The 18,998-nt window shown below is 45.0% G+C and overlaps 1 protein-coding gene across 6 annotated transcripts in view; it reads right to left on the reverse strand.

Moving 5' to 3' along the window:
- The window catches only part of ZNF274 (zinc finger protein 274), a 30,574-nt gene that overhangs the window by 5,684 nt on the left and 5,892 nt on the right, over positions 1-18,998 (reverse strand). For all 6 annotated transcript variants that reach the window (XM_032263357.1, XM_032263355.1, XM_032263360.1 and 3 more), the window contains one exon: positions 726-1,208. In XM_032263357.1, coding sequence (XP_032119248.1) covers positions 726-1,208 — 483 coding nt within the window. The remainder of the gene's footprint in view (positions 1-725; positions 1,209-18,998) is intronic.

Consider the following 18,998-nt stretch of genomic DNA (forward strand, 5'->3'; position numbering starts at 1 on the left):
CTTGTGACCTCATGATCCACCTGCCTCAGCCTCCGAAAGTGCTGGGATTATAGGCATGAGCCACCAAACCCGGCCAAGTCCCACAGTTTTAGAAGAACATTTTGCATTGCTTTAGGACAAAAGTCCCCATTGGCTGTGCCAGCTCCACCCTCTGCTCCCTTACATCACAGACATACTCAATTTTTCTCCGGGTTTTGCATTTACAGAGATTCCTTCCATCTTGGTCCTTACATTCAGTGCTCTCCTCTGCATAGCCCATCTTTCATGCCCCTTTGTTTACCCTGGCCAGTTCTACTTGACACCAGGTGTCAGCTGCAGACCTTCATGAACCTCACCATCATCTCAATCTCCTCCTAATCTCAGCATTGTTCTATGCACTCTCATTTGTCAAATCCCTATCTCTCCTGCTACTGTAGGCTCTATGAGCTCAGTAGTCGTATCTTATCAAGTGCTAGAGGGCTTGTGGTGCAGCAGAAATGCCAGAGGGATGAAAACGAAGCACTTTATGTGCTTCCATCAGAAGCCCATGAAGGGGTACTTAAAGAATGCAGGGGTTTTAGTAGCTCTGGCTCAGGAACACATGAGGAACATGGATGTCCTTGGTCTGTATGGAGTGGGCACAATGTTTCCCACGACCTCCCAGGAAGCCTGGAGTTCTTATCTCCCCCACAGGGTCCTCCAAGACACCCTCATTAAGCTGTCCCTCTACCCACCCTTCTACTTACCTTCCTCCTCAGACATCCAGGTCACACCCTCTACCAGGGCCACCACCTCCTGGCAGTTCTCTGGGTGTTGTGATTCCACCCATGTCCGGAGCTTCACAGGCAGTGCACCTAGGAACTGCTCCAGCACCAGCAGCTCCAAGATCTGCTCCTTGGAGCGTGCCTCAGGCTGTAGCCACTGGTGACACAGCTCTCGGAGCTGGTCTAGGGCCTCTTGGGGACCTGTCATGTCCTTATAACAGAACTGCCGGAACCTCTGACGAGCGGCCTCAGGGTCACCTGGATGCTTGACGAGTTGTTGGACCTGCTTACTGGGGGAATCTGGGTTCAGGTTTCCATCTTCAGCATATAGGGCCTGAATCTGGGCATTCCGGGGACCAGCCACCTCCTGGTTCAGTGTGAGGACCTCAACAACCTCAATGTTCATCAGGGGACTCTCGGCAGAAAGAGGATCCAATTTAGGGTCCAGCTGAAGCTCAGGATACTCTGTAAGTCAAAAGCAGAGCAAGACAAAGGAGAACAAGCACATGAAAAGATGTTCAACATCATTATTCACCAGGGAAATGCAAGTCAAAACCACAGTGGAATATACTTTACACCACTAGGATGGCTATTACCAAAGATGGATGGTAACAAGAGAGATCACAGTTTGTTTATATATTCCTCACACCCTATCTGCCTTCGATTCTCTCTACGGAACACAAGGGACGGTGACTGGCTCCCTGCTATACCTGGCTTTGAGTCAACCTCTGCGTGTCCTCATTTGGGTGGCCTGGTCTTTATTTCCACAACATACAATTCTGGCCCCGAGTGGTTTGTTACAACAAAACTGGAAAAACGGGTAGTGTTAGAACACGGTTCAAAAAAATCGATTAAAACTCCCTTGTAAGCAGTAAAACCTGCACTAGTTTTAGTGTGATTATTACAACGCAGAAAAACTGTCACAGCGCAGAAACTTGCTAGTGTGGAACAACTGCGGCTGTCTCAAAAATAAAAAAGCATCTTTCAGGCTGGGCGCGGTGGCTCACACCTATAATCCCAGCACTTTGGGAGGCCAAGGCGGGTGGATCACGAGGTCAAGAGATCGAGACAATCCTGGTAAACATGATGAAACCTCGTCTCTACTAAAAATACAAAAATTAGCTGGGCATGGTGGCGCGCGCCTGTAGTCCCAGCTACTCGGGAGACTGAGGCAGGAGAATTGCTTGAACCCAGTAGGTGGAGGCTGCGGTGAGCCGAGATCGCGCCATTACACTCCAGCCTCGGTGATAAGAGCGAAACTCCATCTCAACAAAAAAAAAAAAAAAGAAAAAGCATCTTTCAGTGCCAGCGGCTGCCTGCAGCGGTCTGCTGGAACTGGACTGGACTTGGCCTCCGCCTCCAAAAGCATCCGCCGAGTCCGTCATTGCGCACTTGCGATCCGAGGCCACAACCACATGCCGACCCTTTTGCCCAGAATAGCACTGGCCACACATGGTGGATAGCCACGCTAACCGTCCCCCTCCCCCACAACTGGAGAAGCGCTGTTGTAACTTCCGGCCACGCCCAGAACTGTCACTTAGAACAACTCCCAGCAGCCTCCTAGACATATGCTTCCGCTACCATTCTCCCTACTGCCAGCTGACGGGGACTTGTCCTGAGTCTACAAGGGGAAACAGGGAAGCGCGGCAGCGCAGAAGGAGCTTCCACTCGTGCCCCACCTGCAAGTAGTTGTCCGGACTTCGCAGGCTGGGGGAGACTTTCCGCTGAGGCCACAGCAGGCGGCCCCCTCCCCCTCCCGATCCTTGAGTACAAACCTTGGTCTGTCTGGGCTTCCAGTTTGCGCGCTGCGGAGGTTTGCCTGGAGGTGCCCACCACTGACAGGGGTCAGGGAGTCAGCCCCACACTAGGTTCTGCCCAGGGCCAGTGGCCGCACCACCGCCCCGCAACCCAGACCGACCTTCCAGCGAGGTGGCACAACTGTAGACCAGGACCGGAGCCACGCTTTTAATTTTCAACCATTGCCAGTCTACGCTTGATTTTTCTTCTTGATAAATCAGATACACTCGAGCACCTTTTTCTAACCTCTTCCCCCAAATAAGCTTTTATTTTCACTGTGGGGGCTTGCCCCCTCCAGCTCCTGATCTATATCCTTTCTTTTCCTTAGGACTTCTGGGAACGTATTTCGCCCCAAGAAACTTTTCTTTACTTGAAAGCATAATTCATTTATTTTCTTTCAATTACATTTTTTTTCTTTTTTTGAGATGGAGTTTCGCTCCTGTTGCTCAGGATGGAATGTAGTGGTGTGATCTTGGCTCACTGCAACCTCCACTTCCCAATTTCAAGCGATTCTCCTGCCTCAGCCTCCTCAGTAGCTGGGATTACAGGCACATGCCACTATGCCCAGCTGATTTTTATATTTTTAGTAGAGAGGGGGTTTCACCACGTTGGCCATGATGGTCTGTATCTCTTGACCTCGTGATCTGCCCGCCTCTGCTTCCCATGCTGGGATTACAGGCATGAGCCACCACGCCCGACACAGCCTGGGTTTCTTCACCCAAAGTGATTAGGTACCAAAGTCCAGGCACAGCATGTGGGGCTGATGGGAGCCGCTGCTTTCTCCCTCGACACGATTTTCTTCTCTCAGGATATTTCTTCCTCTCTGCTGCTTTTCTTCCAGGGTGAGAAACAGGCATTAGGCAGCTGTCTTCCTCACAGTGCTGTTTCCCAGTGAATGCTGATTAACCACGTGTACCAGTCCAAAATTTAACAGTAATGATCTTTTTAGCAGCTTATTGTGGGGGAGATGCAGAAGAGTACTTACCCTCAGTGCCCCAATCCCCAGGCACAGTACCCCGTCACTTTTCCTCTTTGTCCAGAAAGCTCTCAGCTTTCCTGCTCTTCTCCTCTCTCATCATTCCCTGAGTGCTGCCAAGCTCCCTGTTGTATTACCTTCTGCATCTGTCTCCTCCACTGGACCAGAGGCTGCCAACTGGGACTTGTGGATCTCAGACCCCAAAGTACAGCCTAGAGGAGGATCTGCCAAAGGCTGCTGCTCAACTTTACATCACTCAGTTTTCGAATCAATGACAGTACTACCACTTCACAAAGGATGCCCACAGTCCCAGGAAGCAAATGTGCAACCCAAACACAAAAGAAATTCATGCTGGGATAGGCTAGGAACCCTGCCCAGGCTTACAGAGCGGATATGGTTTGGTTCTGTGTCCCTACCAAATCTCAGGTTGAAATGTGATGCTGTGTTGGAGGTGGGGCCTGGTGAATTTTCATGAATGGCTTAGCAGCAATCTCCTGGTAATAAGTTAATTCACAAGAGATCTAGTTATTGAAAAAAGTGTGGCCAGGCAAAGGGCTCATGCCTGTAAATCCCAGCACCTTGGGAAGCTGAAGTAGGTGGGTCGCTTGAGCCCAGGAGTTCTAGACCAGCCTGAGCAACATGGCAATACCGGTATCTCTATAAAAAATAAAATTAGCCAGGCATGGCGGCATGCACCTGTTGTCTGCCTACTCAGGAGGCTAGGATGGGAGAAATGCTTGAGCCCAGAAAGTCAAGGCTGCAGTGGGTCATGATCGCACCACTGCATTCCTGCCTGGGTGACAAAGTTGAGACTCTGTCTCAAAAAAAAAAAAAAAAAAGTTTGTGGCACTTTCTTCCCCTCTCTGGCTCCTGCTTTTGCCATATGACATGCCTGCTCCCAATATGCCTTCCACCATGAGTAAAAGCTCCCTGAGGCCTCCCCAGAAGCTGAGCAGATGCCAGTCCCACCCTTGTACAGCCTGCAGAAATGTGAGCCAATTAAAACTTCATAAATGGCCGGGCACGGTGGCTCAAGCCTGTAATCCTAGCACTTTGGGAGGCCAAGGCGGGTGGATCACGAGGTCAAGAGATCAAGACCATCCTGGTCAACATGGTGAAACCCCGTCTCTACTAAAAATACAAAAAATTAGCTGGGCATGGTGGCGCGTGCCTGTAGTCCCAGCTACTCAGGAGGCTGAGGCAGAATTGCCTGAACCCAGGAGGCGGAGGTTGCTGTGAGCCGAGATCGCGCCATTGCACTCCAGCCTGGGTAACAAGAGCGAAACTCCATCTCAAAAAAAAAAAACAAAAACTTCATAAATAACCCAGTGTCAGGTATTTATAGCAATGTAAGAGCAGCCTAACACTGTGGACAACAAAGAAGTTGGGTTCCAAACCCTGTTATTTCATGCCCTTGACACTAAAGGGGTCTTCCACAGCCACGATCTTACTTTTCCTAGAATATGGGCTTTCATCCAGAGATCCAAATGTGCACCACCCACCTGCCTGGTATAGTCTTCCACAACATCTTCACCTGGTTCACCTTTCCCATTCAGATCTGAGCTCAAATGTCACCTCCTCAGAACCATCTTCCTGCTTAGTTCTAAACTACTGCTGCTCACCCGTACCTCACTTGTCCCCTGCGAACATGTCCCATTGTTTCCTTCTCTCTGCAGCACCAATTACCACCTCAAAATATCTGATTCATCAATTTACTAATCATTTCTCTCACCCTATCTAGAGCAGTGCTAATGGAATTTTTTATAAATAAGATGTTCTAGATCTGTACTGTCCCAACATAGTAGCACTAGCAGCTGAGGCAATGAGCAGTTGAAAGGTGCCCAGTGTGACTGAGGTACTGAAGGAAAAATTTTATTTTTTTTTTTCAGACATAGTCTCCCTCTGTCGCCCAGGCTGGAGTGCAGTGGCACAATCTCAACTCACTGCAACCTCTGCCTCCCAGGTTCAAGTGATTCTCCTGCCTCAGCCTCCCAAGTAGCTGGGACTGCAGGCACATGCCACCACTCCTGGCTAATTTTTTGTATTTTTAGTGGAGAGTGGGTTTCATTGTGTTAGCCAGGATGGTCTAGATCTCCTGACCTTGTGATCTGCCTGCCTCGGCCTCCCAAAGTGCTGGGATCTCCTGAACTCATGACCCGCCCACCTCGGACTCCCAAAGTGCTGTGATCACAGGCGTGAGCCACCACACCCATCCAAAAAGTTCACTTTTGTTGATTTTATCAGCCATGCATGCTAGCTCCAGTCTGGAATGTATGTAGGCCAAATGAAAGCAAGTGTGACACCTGCCCCGCTCATCATTCTGATGTAGTCCTGAAACAGTATCTGGAATCCTGGCAAATGCTCAAGTAATATTTGCTGATTCAATACAGCTTCTGTGTAACATAGAGCACACGTGGTTTGTACCCCACTTGGTTCTTTTCAGCCAAGCCCTTGTCAGGGACTTATATTTCCGGTGCCATGGTAAAATGGTTCCAGTAGCATTTCTCCAGAGGTTGATGGCTGGAATGACTTCAGGAATGACTGAGGAAAAGGGCATCGGTACTTTTAAGCTTTGTTATGTCCTCAAAATAAGTTAATACCTCTACGTATTTATTCAAGTCTTCCACACTGCAGCACATACACCTTTCTTCAAATAGGTCCTGCTCGGCTAGGCGTGGTGGCTAATGTTGAGGTGAGCAGATAACCTGAGGTCAGGGGTTTGAGACCAGCCTGAACAACATGGTGAAACCCCATCTCTACTAAAAATACAAAAAGTAGCCAGGTGTGGTGGTATGTGCCTGTAATCTCAGCTACTCAGGAGGCTGTGGCAGGAGAATCGCTTGAACCTGGAAGGCAGAGGTTGCTGTGAGTTGAGATTTCGCCACTGCACTGCTGGCTGGGCAACAAGAGCAAAACTCCTCAAAAAATAAAAAGTGTCCAGTTCATTCCTTAGTAATTTATTATTTGGTACAACTTTTTAAAGGTATTAATATGTTTTGTATATTTGTGTTAAATTTGTTATTCCTGGTGTAACCAAAGCTTTTTCTTTTTTTTTGGGGGGGGGATGGAATCTTGCTCCATAGCCCAGGCTGGAGTGCAGTGGTGTGATCTCTGTTCACTGCAACAACCGACTTCTGAGTTCAAGCAATTCTCAAGCCTCAGCCTCCCAAATTACAGGTGCGCACCATCATACCTGGCTAATTTTTTTTGTATTTTTAGTAGAGACAGGGTTTCACCATGTTGCCCAGGCTAGTCTTGGAACTTCCAGCCTCAAGTGATCAACTTGCCTTGGCCTCGCAAAGTACTGGGATTACAGGTGTGAGTCACTGTACCTGGGCAAGCTAAACTACTTCTATGAATTTATTTTGTAATGTCATTTTGCTCAAGAGCTTTTTTTATAATTTATTTTCTTTCAGACAGAGTCTTGCTCTGTCACCCATGCTGGAGTGCAATGGCATGATCTCGGCTCAGTGTAACCTCCGCCTCCTGTGTTCAAGCAATTCCCCTGCCGCAGCCTCCATAGTAGCCTGTATTACAGGCACCCACCACCTTCCCCAGTATTAAGAGAGATGGGGCCGGGCACGGTGGCTCAAGCCTGTAATCCCAGCACTTTGGGAGGCCGAGGCGGGTGAATCACGAGGTCAACAGATCGAGACCATCCTGGTCAACATGGTGAAACCCCGTCTCTACTAAAAATACAAAAAATCAGCTGGGCATGGTGGCACGTGCCTGTAATCCCAGCTACTCAGGAGGCTGAGGCAGGAGAATTGCCTGAACCCAGGAGGCGGAGGCTGCGGTGAGCCGAGATCGCGCCATTGCACTCCAGCCTGGGTAACGAGAGCGAAACTCCGTCTCAAAAAAAAAAAAAAAAAAAAAGAGATGGGATTTTGGCCAGGCTGGTCTCTGTGATCCAAAGTCTCCCAAAGTTATGGGATTACAGCCTGAGCCACTGTGCCTAGCCAAATAGGATCATTTTAATAGTATTTCAGGTGTGTACCCCAGAAGGCATGGCTAATTTTTAAATTTTTTGCAGAGACGAAGTCTTGCTGTGCTACCCAGGTTGGTCTCCAATTCCTGGGCTGCAGCAATTCTCCCACTTCAGCCTCCCAAGATGCTAAGATTAGAGGTGTGGGCCACTGCACCTAGCCCTGTCTTTAATGGGAAGTTAAAAAATCTCCACTGCATGTTCAGATGCAAGCTGTTAATTGGTTCTTAAAAAAGTTAATTTTAATATTTCTCCTAGGACTAAGTTTGGCAATTCTACACTTTTCCACAAATCCTTCCATTTTTTGTTTCTTTACTCCTAAACTCAACAAATAATTACTGAGCACCTATAATGTGTTAGGAACTGGACCAGGAATTAGTGACACAACAGGAAGGAGACAGCCATTTCCATTCTATGAGCAAAGTTATGGGCAGCACCTATAAAAGTTAATATAAAATTTCCAAAGAGGTCTCTACATCTTTCCATTAATGATCAACAGACACACAACCATATTTGCATGTACATATTTGAATAGGTATCGTTATTTTTAAATTTTTATCCTCATCTCTGTATTGTTCCAAATTTACTATATGTGAAACCAGAGCAAGCACACTTGAATTTTAAGAAATAGTTTACATATATTTATGTATTAAAATATGTCATATATGTTAAGTACACACATGCTGTTTCAAATTAGTACATCAAGAGGTTGCTCATTCTTTGTAACAGCTGTACAAAGTACTGTAATGAAAACTAGATGTAAAATATCTGTAAAGAGGTTTTTTTTTCTTTCTGTATAGGTTTCCTGGTTGCTTATTTATTTATTCTCTACTTACTCAAAGTGATTTTGGCATTTTGTCTACCCAGAAAATGAGCTCCTGTAAGATTTTTTTCTTCTCTACTTCTGATTTTCTCCTTAAAAAGCCATTGTTCCTCTTTCTATAGGATTATTGAAAGTATTTTTCTTTCCTCAAAAAAAGTCTGTTTCAAACCCTTAGTTCATTTGTTTTCCTTCTTAATTACTAGTTAAGACATTTCAGGCTTTGAAATTATCCCTGAGTACAAGCCCTGGAACCATGGGAGAGTGGTCCCCAGATAAGAAGATCACAATTTACAGAGGTCTTAGAGATCAGATATGTGGGAGATGACACAGAATATAAAGTGTTCTTCAATAAAAAATCATAAAGCATGTGATCATTCTGTTACACTGAATTCCAGCCAAAACATATTTGACAGCCACTCAACATTCCAGATTCTCAACCTAGTTGCCAACAAAACTTCTTTGGGCCTTGCAGACTTCTTTGTGGTACTCTTTCAAGATTTTCCTTTACTCTCTTACCTACCCTTTTGTTTCAAAGCCTGGCCTTGTACTCAATCTTCTCTTTGAAGACACATTCTTGTCTCCTGCAATTTCTTCAGACATCTATTTGCTCAACGGTATCTACTGGGCTTCTACTAATTCAGTCATTGTGTTAGCAAATAGGGACATACAGAAGTAAAAGAATGCCTGCTGTCATCCATATTTAAAAATATTTGTTCTAGATGTTTAGGTTGGATAATAAAGCAAATTAGAAGAGACAAGACTTGTTCATACTACATTTACATACCTATGTTATCGAAGTTTTATGTAGGGTTTGCCTTCCCTATGACACAAAAATAGAATGAGACATTTTGGCCAGGCACAGTGGCTCACGCCTGTAATCTCAACACTTTGGGAGGCCGAGGCGGGCAGATCATAAGGTCAAGAGATGGGGACCATCCCGGCCAACATGGTAAAAACCGGTCTCTACTAAAAATACAAAAAATTAGCTGGGTGGGGTGCATGCACCTGTAGTCCCAGCTAACTGGGAGGCTGAGGCAGGAGAATCGCTTGAACCAGGGAGGTGGAGGTTGCAGTGAGCTGAGATCGTGCCACTGCACTCTAGCCTGGCGACAGAGCAAGACTGTCTCAAAAAAAAAAAAAAAATTGGGATGAGACATTTTATTTTTATTATTCATGGGGTTCTTTCCAGTGCATATTTATTTTGTTCTGTCACATAAGGAGAGAGTTAAGGCTGGTAATTTGTCTGCAAAGATTACATTCACAGGATGGTGGCCCATATGAGTCCTCTGATGCTGAAAACAATGAGGACTCCTACTGAAGGGGTTTCCAAAACGTTATGTTCAGAGAGGGCTCCTTGTAGTGAGTTCTAGGATACCCAAAGTCTTCCCAACCATATGCTCTTAGGTAATCTCTAGTACAACTTCTGTCATGCTGAATAAGACAGCTACGCATGAAACCTTTCCCACACCAATTATATTCTCATGGTTCTAGAAGTTCTTAGATATAATACTCAATGTAAGAACTTTTCCAGTATGAATTCTCTTAAGATAAGACTTTCCTCACATGATCATATTTATGAGGTTTCTTCCCGGTGTGAGTTCTCAGATGTTGAAAAATTGATGGAAAAGACTTACTCCATTTGGGGCGTTTGCTGGTTAATGTCCCATGGAAGATGGCAAAGACGTTAAAGAGGGAAAAGACAAGCTGAAAGTGAAGTTTTACACACTAAATACATTACTCCATCTTGTTCTTGTTTAAAAGAATGGTATGCCATTGATCACTCTATAGCTTGTATGAACCTCTCAAGCTATACAAAGAATGGAATCTCAAAAAGAATTTGGCTTTCTTCCTCCAGATAAACCATTCTCCTTTTCATCAAACTTATTTTTCAGACTCATGTTTGGTCTAAGTTTCAAAAAGCTGCTGTTTTTATTTGTAGGACTCATTTCCTACTTTGTTTTCTTTTCCGCAGTGCCAAGATCTCAGCTCAGTGCAACCTTCACCTTCCAGACTCAAGCCATCCTCCCACCTCAACCTCCCAAGTAGGTGGGACTAAAGGCACACGCCACCATGCACAGCTAATTTTTGTATTTCATGTAGCAACAGGGTTTCGCCATGTTGCCCAGTTGGTCAAACTCCTGGGCTCAAATGATCTGCCCACTTTGGCTTCTCAAAGTGCTGGGATTACAGGCATGAGCCACTGCGCCTGGCCCCTACTTAACTTCTTGACAAGTAAAAAATGTGAAACGCCCTGCACAGTTTCCTAAATCATGACCTTCATAATTAGTCTCTTCCCTGTGTTCCTTTCCTAATGAATAAATCTATAATAGTTTATATCTCAAGTATTCCAACCAAGAGCCACATATATGGCAATGCTTTCTTGAAGGGATTAAGTAAGAGCTGAAGATTCAAGTGCCATCTAATTTATTTCCCTACATTTCTTGTTGTTACAGCATTTTTCCTCATTCGGTGTTTTCCCGAAGATGAATGCCATTTGTCCTAGGATTTGATTCCCTGCTACTTAAATCAGGGGTCCCCAACTGCCAGGACATGAACTGGTACTGGGCTGCACAGCAGGAGGTGAGCAGCCAGCTAGTGATCATTACCACCTGAGCCCCACCTCCTGTTAGATCAGTCGTGGCATTAGATTCTCACAGGAGCATGAATCCTATTGCAAACTGTGCATGTGAGGGATCTAGGTTGCATGCTCCTTACGAGAATGTAATGTCTCATGATCTGAGGTGGAACAGATTCATTTTAAAACTATCCCTTTCCACCCTGAGGTCTGTGGAAAAACTGTCTTCCACAAAACTGTTCCCTAGTGCCAAAAAGGTTGCAGACTGCTGACTTGACTGCCATTCTTGCTAACATGGAAAGCTGGAGCAGCATACAGGGTGAGCTGTCAAAATGGCCCAAGTTTGTACTCAATACCAGTTCTGTGCATTAATGAGAGGCACAGCCATGCCAGTGTTGGGAGAAACAGGCCACTGCAGGGGACAGTTTTCTCATCTCACAGTAAAGCATTCCATTCCAAACACCTATGACTTCCACACAGGTGTTTTTATGTGCTGTGTGCATCTCCTTCTGAGGTCTAAACAGGTGCAACTGACTAAATTTGCAAACCTTTGTGTGTCTCTATGGTGTCTTCTCATTCGTCATGACAAGAATCAGTTAAGGCATGGGACAGTTTAAAAACTTCAATCAACATGAAAGCTACTGAATTACCTATACTATGAGTAAAGTTTTGTGTTTTGTTTTGTTTTGTTTTTGAGACAGAATCTCTCTTTTGCCCAGGCTGTGATAAAGCAGCATGACCTTAGGTCACTGCACCTTCAACCTCCTGGGCTCAAGTAATCCTCTCATCTCAGTCTCCCAAATAGCGACAACTACAGGCATAAGCCGCAACACTTGGCTTTTGGGTTGTTGGTTTTTGTGGTGGAGACAGAATTTCGCTTTGTTGCTGACATTGCTCCCAAGTAATCCTCCCATCTGCCCCTCCTAAAGTGCTGAGATTACAGGCCTGAGCAACTGTGCCCAGCCTATTGTAACTCTTTAAAATTATTTCAACATAAAAAGTAAAAAAAAAAAAAAAAATAAAAGGCCGGGCACGGTGGCTCAAGCCTGTAATCCCAGCACTTTGGGAGGCCGAGGCGGGTGGATCACGAGGCCAAAAGATCGAGACCATCCTGGTCAACATGGTGAAACCCCATCTCTACTAAAAATACAAAAAATTAGCTGGGCATGGTGGTGCGTGCCTGTAATCCCAGCTACTCAGGAGGCTGAGGCAGGAGAATTGCCTGAACCCAGGAGGCGGAGGTTGCAGTGAGCCGAGATCGTGCCATTGCACTCCAGCCTGGGTAACATGAGTGAAACACCGTCTCCACAAAAGAAAAAAAAAAAAAAAAGTAAAAAAAACCAGGAGAGGTGTGGTGGCTCACGCCTGTAACCCCAGCATTTTGGGAGGCACAGGTGGGAAAATAAGTTGAGGTCAGGAGTTCAAGACCACCCTGGCCAACATGGTGAAACCCTGTCTCTACTAAAATATCCAAATTATTGGCCATGTGTGGTGGCAGGTGCCTGTAGTCCCAGCAACTCTGGATGATGAAGCAGGAGAATTTGCTTGAACCTGGGAGGTTGAAGTTGGAGTGACGTGAGATGGGGCCACTGCACTTTAGCCTGGGTGACAGAGTGAAACCTTGCCTCAAAAAAAAAAGAGGTAAAAAAAAACGAAACATAGAAAACACAAACCACTTATCTCCTCTCCTCAGCAAAGTCTAGTTCTTTACCAGACATCCCCACATCCTTGGCTAATGCCAAAAACTCAGAAACAATTTTTCTCCCTTATCCTGGAGAGATAAAGGCTGTAGGATAGTGGGGCTATCACAGCTTACTGCAACCTCAACCTCCCAGGCTGAAGATATCCTCCTGCCTCCACACTCAGCTAATTTTTATTTTTTATTTTTTGTAGAGACCTGTATTCACCATGTTTCCCAGGCCAGTCTCAAACTTCTAGCCTCAAGTAATCCTCCTGCTTTGGAGTCCCAAAGTGTTGGGGTTACAAGTGTGACCCACCACACCTGGCCCTTTTTTCTTTTGAGACAGTCTCTTGCTATGTTGTCTAGGCTGAAGGGCAGTGGTACAATCACAGCTCAACGCAGCCTCAAACTCTCAAGCTCCAACAATTCTCTTGCCTCAGCCTCCCAGGTAAGACTACAGGGGTGTGCCACCGCATCCAGCTAATTATTTTTATTTTTAGCAGAGATGACGTCTGGCTATGTTGGTGAGGCTGGTCTTGAACTCCTCAGCTCAAGTGATCCTCCCACCTTAGCCTCCGTAATTACTGGGATTCCAGTCATGAGCCATCACACCAAGTACCTTTATCATATATATATATATTTTTTTTTTTGAGACAGAGTTTCACTCTTGTTGCCCAGGCTGGAGCGCAATGGCGCAATCTTGGCTCACCACAACCTCCACCTCCCAGGTTAAAGTGATTCTACTGCCTCAGCTTCCTGGGTAGGTGAGACTACAAGTGCCCACCACCACGCCTGGCTAATTTTCTGTATTCTCAGTAGACGCAGGGTTTCTCTATGTTGGTCAGCCTGGTCTTGACCTTCCAACTTCAGATGATTTGCCCGCCTTGGCCTCCCGAAGTGCTGGGATTACAGGCACAAACCACCACACCCAGCTCCTTAATCATATTTTTAAATGAAGCTATTGACACATACAGGCACAGTTCTGTAGTCCCAGCTACTCAGGAAGCTGAGGCAGGGGAATAGCTTGAACCCAGGAGGCAGAGGTTGCAATGAGCCAGGATTGCACCATTGCACTCCAGCAGCCTGGGTGACAGAGCGAGACTCTCCAAGAAAAAAAAGAAGAAAGAAGATGCTGACAAAAAGAATTTAGAGTTGGACCTGTATATTCCGTGGGTTCCAGATCTGTGGATTCAACAAACTCTGGATTGAAAATATGTGGAAAGGAAAAAAAAAAAATGGATGATGCATCAAACAAGACCGTAATCTTTTTTTTTTTTTTTAAGACGGGGTTTCACCATGTTGGTCAGGCTGGTCTTGAACTCCTAACCTCAGGTGATCCGCCTGCCTTGGCCTCCAAAGTGCTTGGATTACAGGTGTGAGCCATCATGCCCAGCCGAAGACCGTAATCTTAGCACTTTGAGAAACTGACAGTGAGAGAACTGTTTGAGGCCAGGAGCTCAATATCAGCCTGGGCAATATGGTGACAAAAAAGTTAGCCAGGCATAATGGCTCACACCTGTAGCCCCAGCTACTCAGAAAGCTGAGGCAGGAGAATCACTTGAGCCCAGGTGTTCAAGGTTGCAGTGAGCCATGATCATGCCACTCCCTATCAGCCTGGGTGACAAAGTAAGACCTCGACTCAAAAACATATATAAAGGATTGTTGCAAATGTACTGAATAAGTGTAAACATTTTTTCCTTGTCACTATTCCCTAAACACTGCAGTATAACAACTACTTACATAGCATTCACATTGTATTAGGTATTATATGTAATCTAGAGATGACTTCAACTATAAGGAAGAATGTGAGTAGGTTACATGCAAACACTACACTATTCTATATTGGGGACTTGAGCATCAGTGGATTTTGTTATGTGCAGGACATGTCCAAATTTACATACAAATTATGTTAGACAATCACCTATGAGAAATTTTGGTGGCTTATTCTTTCATCCCTCTCAGCCAATTACCAAGTCTCAAATCATGCACACCCAATTCTCCCCAACTGTACTGTTACTCTCAGGCCAGTTATTACACATATTACAGGTATTACCAGGTATAACTGAGGGCCCTGTCTGACTCCAATCTGTGACATACCACAACTCTTTTTCCAAAAGCCACCCAGTGAGCTGTGAAAAGCAATGTCACATCCCTTCATTTTACCAGCTCCTAGTCCACTAGGCTTGAAGTGCCCCTCAAAGTGGCAAGTTCTTTCCCATCTCACAGTTGCCCCAAATGGCATCTCCCTGCCTAGAAGCTCACTTCATCACCACTCCTATATGTCCACAGACTTATACTCTTTCAGGAATTGGCTTAAATCTCACCCTTGCAGTTTCCCCTAACTAGGTCTTCTACAGAAATTCCCCACTGCTTCCCCTCTTTATACCAGGGTCTTTTCCTTCTCAGTACATTTATCATTGTATCTGGGTAACATGTTTGTAAATGGCCATCATTGTTTAGACTATTAAGTCAAAGATGGTAGTAATTATGTAAGTGCTTTGGTTTATCACCTAAGTTTTTAGTAAGTATACTGCATGGGACACAAAAGGCCCTCCTTAAACATCTGTGAGGTGAGAGAAGGAAAAGAGGAAGCTACACTCAAAAAAAAAAAAAAAAAAAAAAGGGCCGGGCGCGGTGGCTCAAGCCTGTAATACCAGCACTTTGGGAGGCCGAGGCAGGCGGATCACGAGGTCAAGAGATTGAGACCATCCTGGTCAACATGGTGAAGCTCCGTCTGTACTAAAAATACAAAAAATTAGCTGGGCATGGTGGCACGTGCCTGTAATCCCAGCTACTCAGGAAGCTGAGGCAGGAAAATTGCCTGAACCCAGGAGGCGGAGGCTGCGGTGAGCCGAGATCGCGCCACTGCACTCCAGTCTGGGTAACAAGTGCGAAACTCTGTCCAAAAAAAAAAAGAAAAAAGGAAAAAAAAAAAAAACAAAAAGAGGAAGGACAATATTTACTAAAGGACTCTCTCTGTAACAGAGCAAAGATGAGTTGGACACCCATCACCTCAGCCCTAGGCTGCAACAGTAACTCCTGCTGAGGCTCCCCTTATGTGGCCTCTGACTCTGGGACTTCACCCTAAATCTGTCACCTGTGGAGCCAACTCTCCCAAGACTTATGGTACCCATGGTACCCCAGACACCAGCCAGATTTAGGATACTCCTAGATCATCCAGAAGTGTATGGCCTAGAGGTCTGTCCATTCAGGACCATGGGTCCTGAGCTCCAAAAAGGATGAAACGCAGACTTTATCACAGCCTGAGTAATCCAGAGACATAAAGACCAAACGGAAGATCAGGAGGCTGGGCCAAGTGCAGTGGCTCATGCCTGTAATCCCAGCACTTTGAGAAGCCAAGGGGGGCAGATCACAAGGTCAAGTGATCAAGACCATCCTGGCCAACATGGTGAAACCCCGCCTCTACTAAGAATACAAAATATTAGCTGGGTTTGATGGCGGTCAGATGTAATCCCCAGTGCTCAGGAGGCTGAGGAGGAGAATCACTTGAACCTGGGAGGGAGAGACTGCAGTGAGCCGAGATCACACCACTGCACTCCAGCCTGGCAACAGAGACAGACTCCATGCCCAAAAAAAAAAAACAAATAAAAAACTAGGAGGCTGAATCAAGGGGAGCAACCAAGGGGCACAGAAACTACTGCAGGCAAATACAAAGTACTTGCACTGCTGGAGACCTTGCAGAAAAAATAGTTTAGTGACCTATTTAGCTAACAAAGATTTTCAGTGAAGGGAATGGAAGGAAAAACTTTGAATGTGGAAACAAAAAACAAAATATTAGTGCTGATTTAGGAAGTTGAAATATTAAGAAATCAGAAACAGGATCCAGAAAAAGGTTGGGGGTTGGGAGGAGTCACAGAGACTCTAGCTCTCTATTCTGTGGCAAACAGGTCATCACCAAAGATGGGGGGTCACGTGCAGATTTCACAGCTCAATACTGCCAGAAGTGGGCAGTACTTATGCCACTTGCATCACAGCATAGAAAACAAAGAGAAGGGAAAGCATCCAGTGCACTCTGCATTCGGCACACTGAGAGAAGAGCTGAGACAGCAGACACACAAAGAAAACCACCCCCCAACATAATTTATGAATACTGACATAAAAATCCTTTAAAAAGTCAATACTCTAGCAGCACATTACAAGAGCACTTCTATGTCTATTATACTCTTAACTGCTTGAAGGAGAAGAATCATGTGATCACTTTAGTAAGCTCTGGAAGGAGATAATACTGAGTTTCATTCATTAGAAAAGACAAGATGGGCCAGGTGCAGTGGTTCACACACCTGTAATCCGAGCACTTTGGGAGGCCAAGGCAGGAAGATCACAAGGTCAAGAGATCAAGACCATCCTGGCTAACACGGTGAAGCCCGTCTCTATTAAAAATACAAAAAACAGATTTAGCTGGGTGTGGTGGCACGCACCCGTAGTCTCAGCTACTTGAGAGGTTGAGGCAGGAGAATCGCTTGAAGCCAGGAGGCAGGGGTTGCAGTGAGCCAAGATGGCACCACTGCACTCCAGCCTGGCCAACAGTGTAGGACTCTGTCTTAAAACCTAGAAATTTTTCCATTTAATTCAGAGACTAGACACCTACTCTTTACGCTCTGAGCTTCACACTATTTTGGATGTACTGCCCATGATGAATATAACTACATGATGTAACACAACTGTTACAAATGATAAAAGAAGCCAGACACCATGGCTCACCTCTGTAATCCTAGCACTTTGGGAGACTGAGGCAGGTCGACTGCCTGAGCTCAGGAGTTCAAGACCAGCCTGCGCAATGTGGCAAAACTCTGTCTCTAATAAGATACAAAAAATTAGCAAGACATGGTGGCTCATGACTATTGTCCCAGCTACTCCGGAGGTAGAGGTTGCAGTGAGCCAAGATCGCACCACTGCACTCCAGCCTAGGCAACAAAGTAAGACTCCATCTTAAAAAAAAAAAAAAGATAACAGAATTTAAGAGGATGACTGGTTCATCTGGAACAATTATGCAACACCATGAAGAAGGATTAACCTGATCAGATAACAGTAACAATGGAAAACTAATTAAATGTAATACACATCCCCAACCAGATTTTCTCAATGAACAGTGACAAGCTGATGGTAAGTGTTCATCTGGAGAAATACATGGCTAAAGCCAGCTAAGATTTTTTTTTTTATTAACAAGGGGAACTAATATATATCTAAGTACGGTAACATGGCATTTACTCAGAGACAGAAAAGATCAAAGGAGAGTCCAGAGAGGCCTGTAAATAAAGATGGTGATTTAGTCCATGACAAATATGTGGTTTCCAATAAGCAGAGAATGAACTCCACCCATATATAAAGGGAAATTCTGGATAAACTAAAAAGACAGAAACTTAAGTGCTGTAATCCCAGCACTTTAAAAGTCTTAGGCAGGAGGATTGCTTGAGCACAGCAGTTCAAGGTATATAACAAATACCACAACACAGTAAAGTGTTTGGATAACCTGCCTATATATGATAGAGGATCTAGAACAGAAATAAAGACATATTTGAAAAGAAAAAAAAAAACCTTGAAATTATAAAACTTCTGTTCAGAGATGACATAAAGGTAGACAATACATTGTCTGGAATATGACATTTCAATATTAATATCCAGAACATATAAAATTCCCACAAGTAAGAAAAAAAATGGGAAAATATGAACTCACAATCCCACACATAAACAAGAAAAAAAACGGGAAAATATATAAACTCACAAAAGAAAAAATACAAACAGGCCATAGATTTATAAACTATATCCAACTTGGTCCGTTGTGAGGAAAATGTGAACTAAACTAACACAATATATTTAGCCCATCAGATCTGCAAACCTTAAAAAGACCATTACAAATTGCTGTTGATGAAGAAAAAGCTGTCATGTACTTCAGCAACTATATGTATTCTGAAGGATTATTTTTTTTTGAGACAGGATCTCACTGTCAACCAGATTGGAGTGCAGTGACATAATCATAGCCTACTATAACCTCGAACTCCTAGCCTGAAGCAATCCTCCTGCCTTGGACTCCCAAATTGCTGGAATTAAAGGCCTAAGTCCCCAGGCCTGGCCTATTTTAAAATATTTTATTCTGTAGCTCACACCTATAATCCCAGCACTTTGGGAGGCCAAGGCAGCTGGATCACCTGAGGTCAGGAGTTTGAGACCAGCCTGACCAACATGGAGAAACCCTGTCTCTACTAAAAATACAAAATTAGCCGGGTATGGTGGCACATGCCTGTAACCCCAGCTACTCGGGAGGCTGAGGCAGGAGAATCACTTGAACCCGGGAGGTGGAGGTTGCGGTTAGCTGGAACTGCACCACTACACTCCAGCCTAGGCAACAAGAGTGAAACTCCATCTCAAAAAAAAAGAAAAAAAAAAAAAAAAAAAAAAA

This window comes from Sapajus apella, unplaced genomic scaffold (assembly GCF_009761245.1).
Source record: "Sapajus apella isolate SASKATOON/1434 unplaced genomic scaffold, GSC_monkey_1.0 scaffold135, whole genome shotgun sequence".
Lineage (NCBI taxonomy): Eukaryota > Metazoa > Chordata > Mammalia > Primates > Cebidae > Sapajus > Sapajus apella.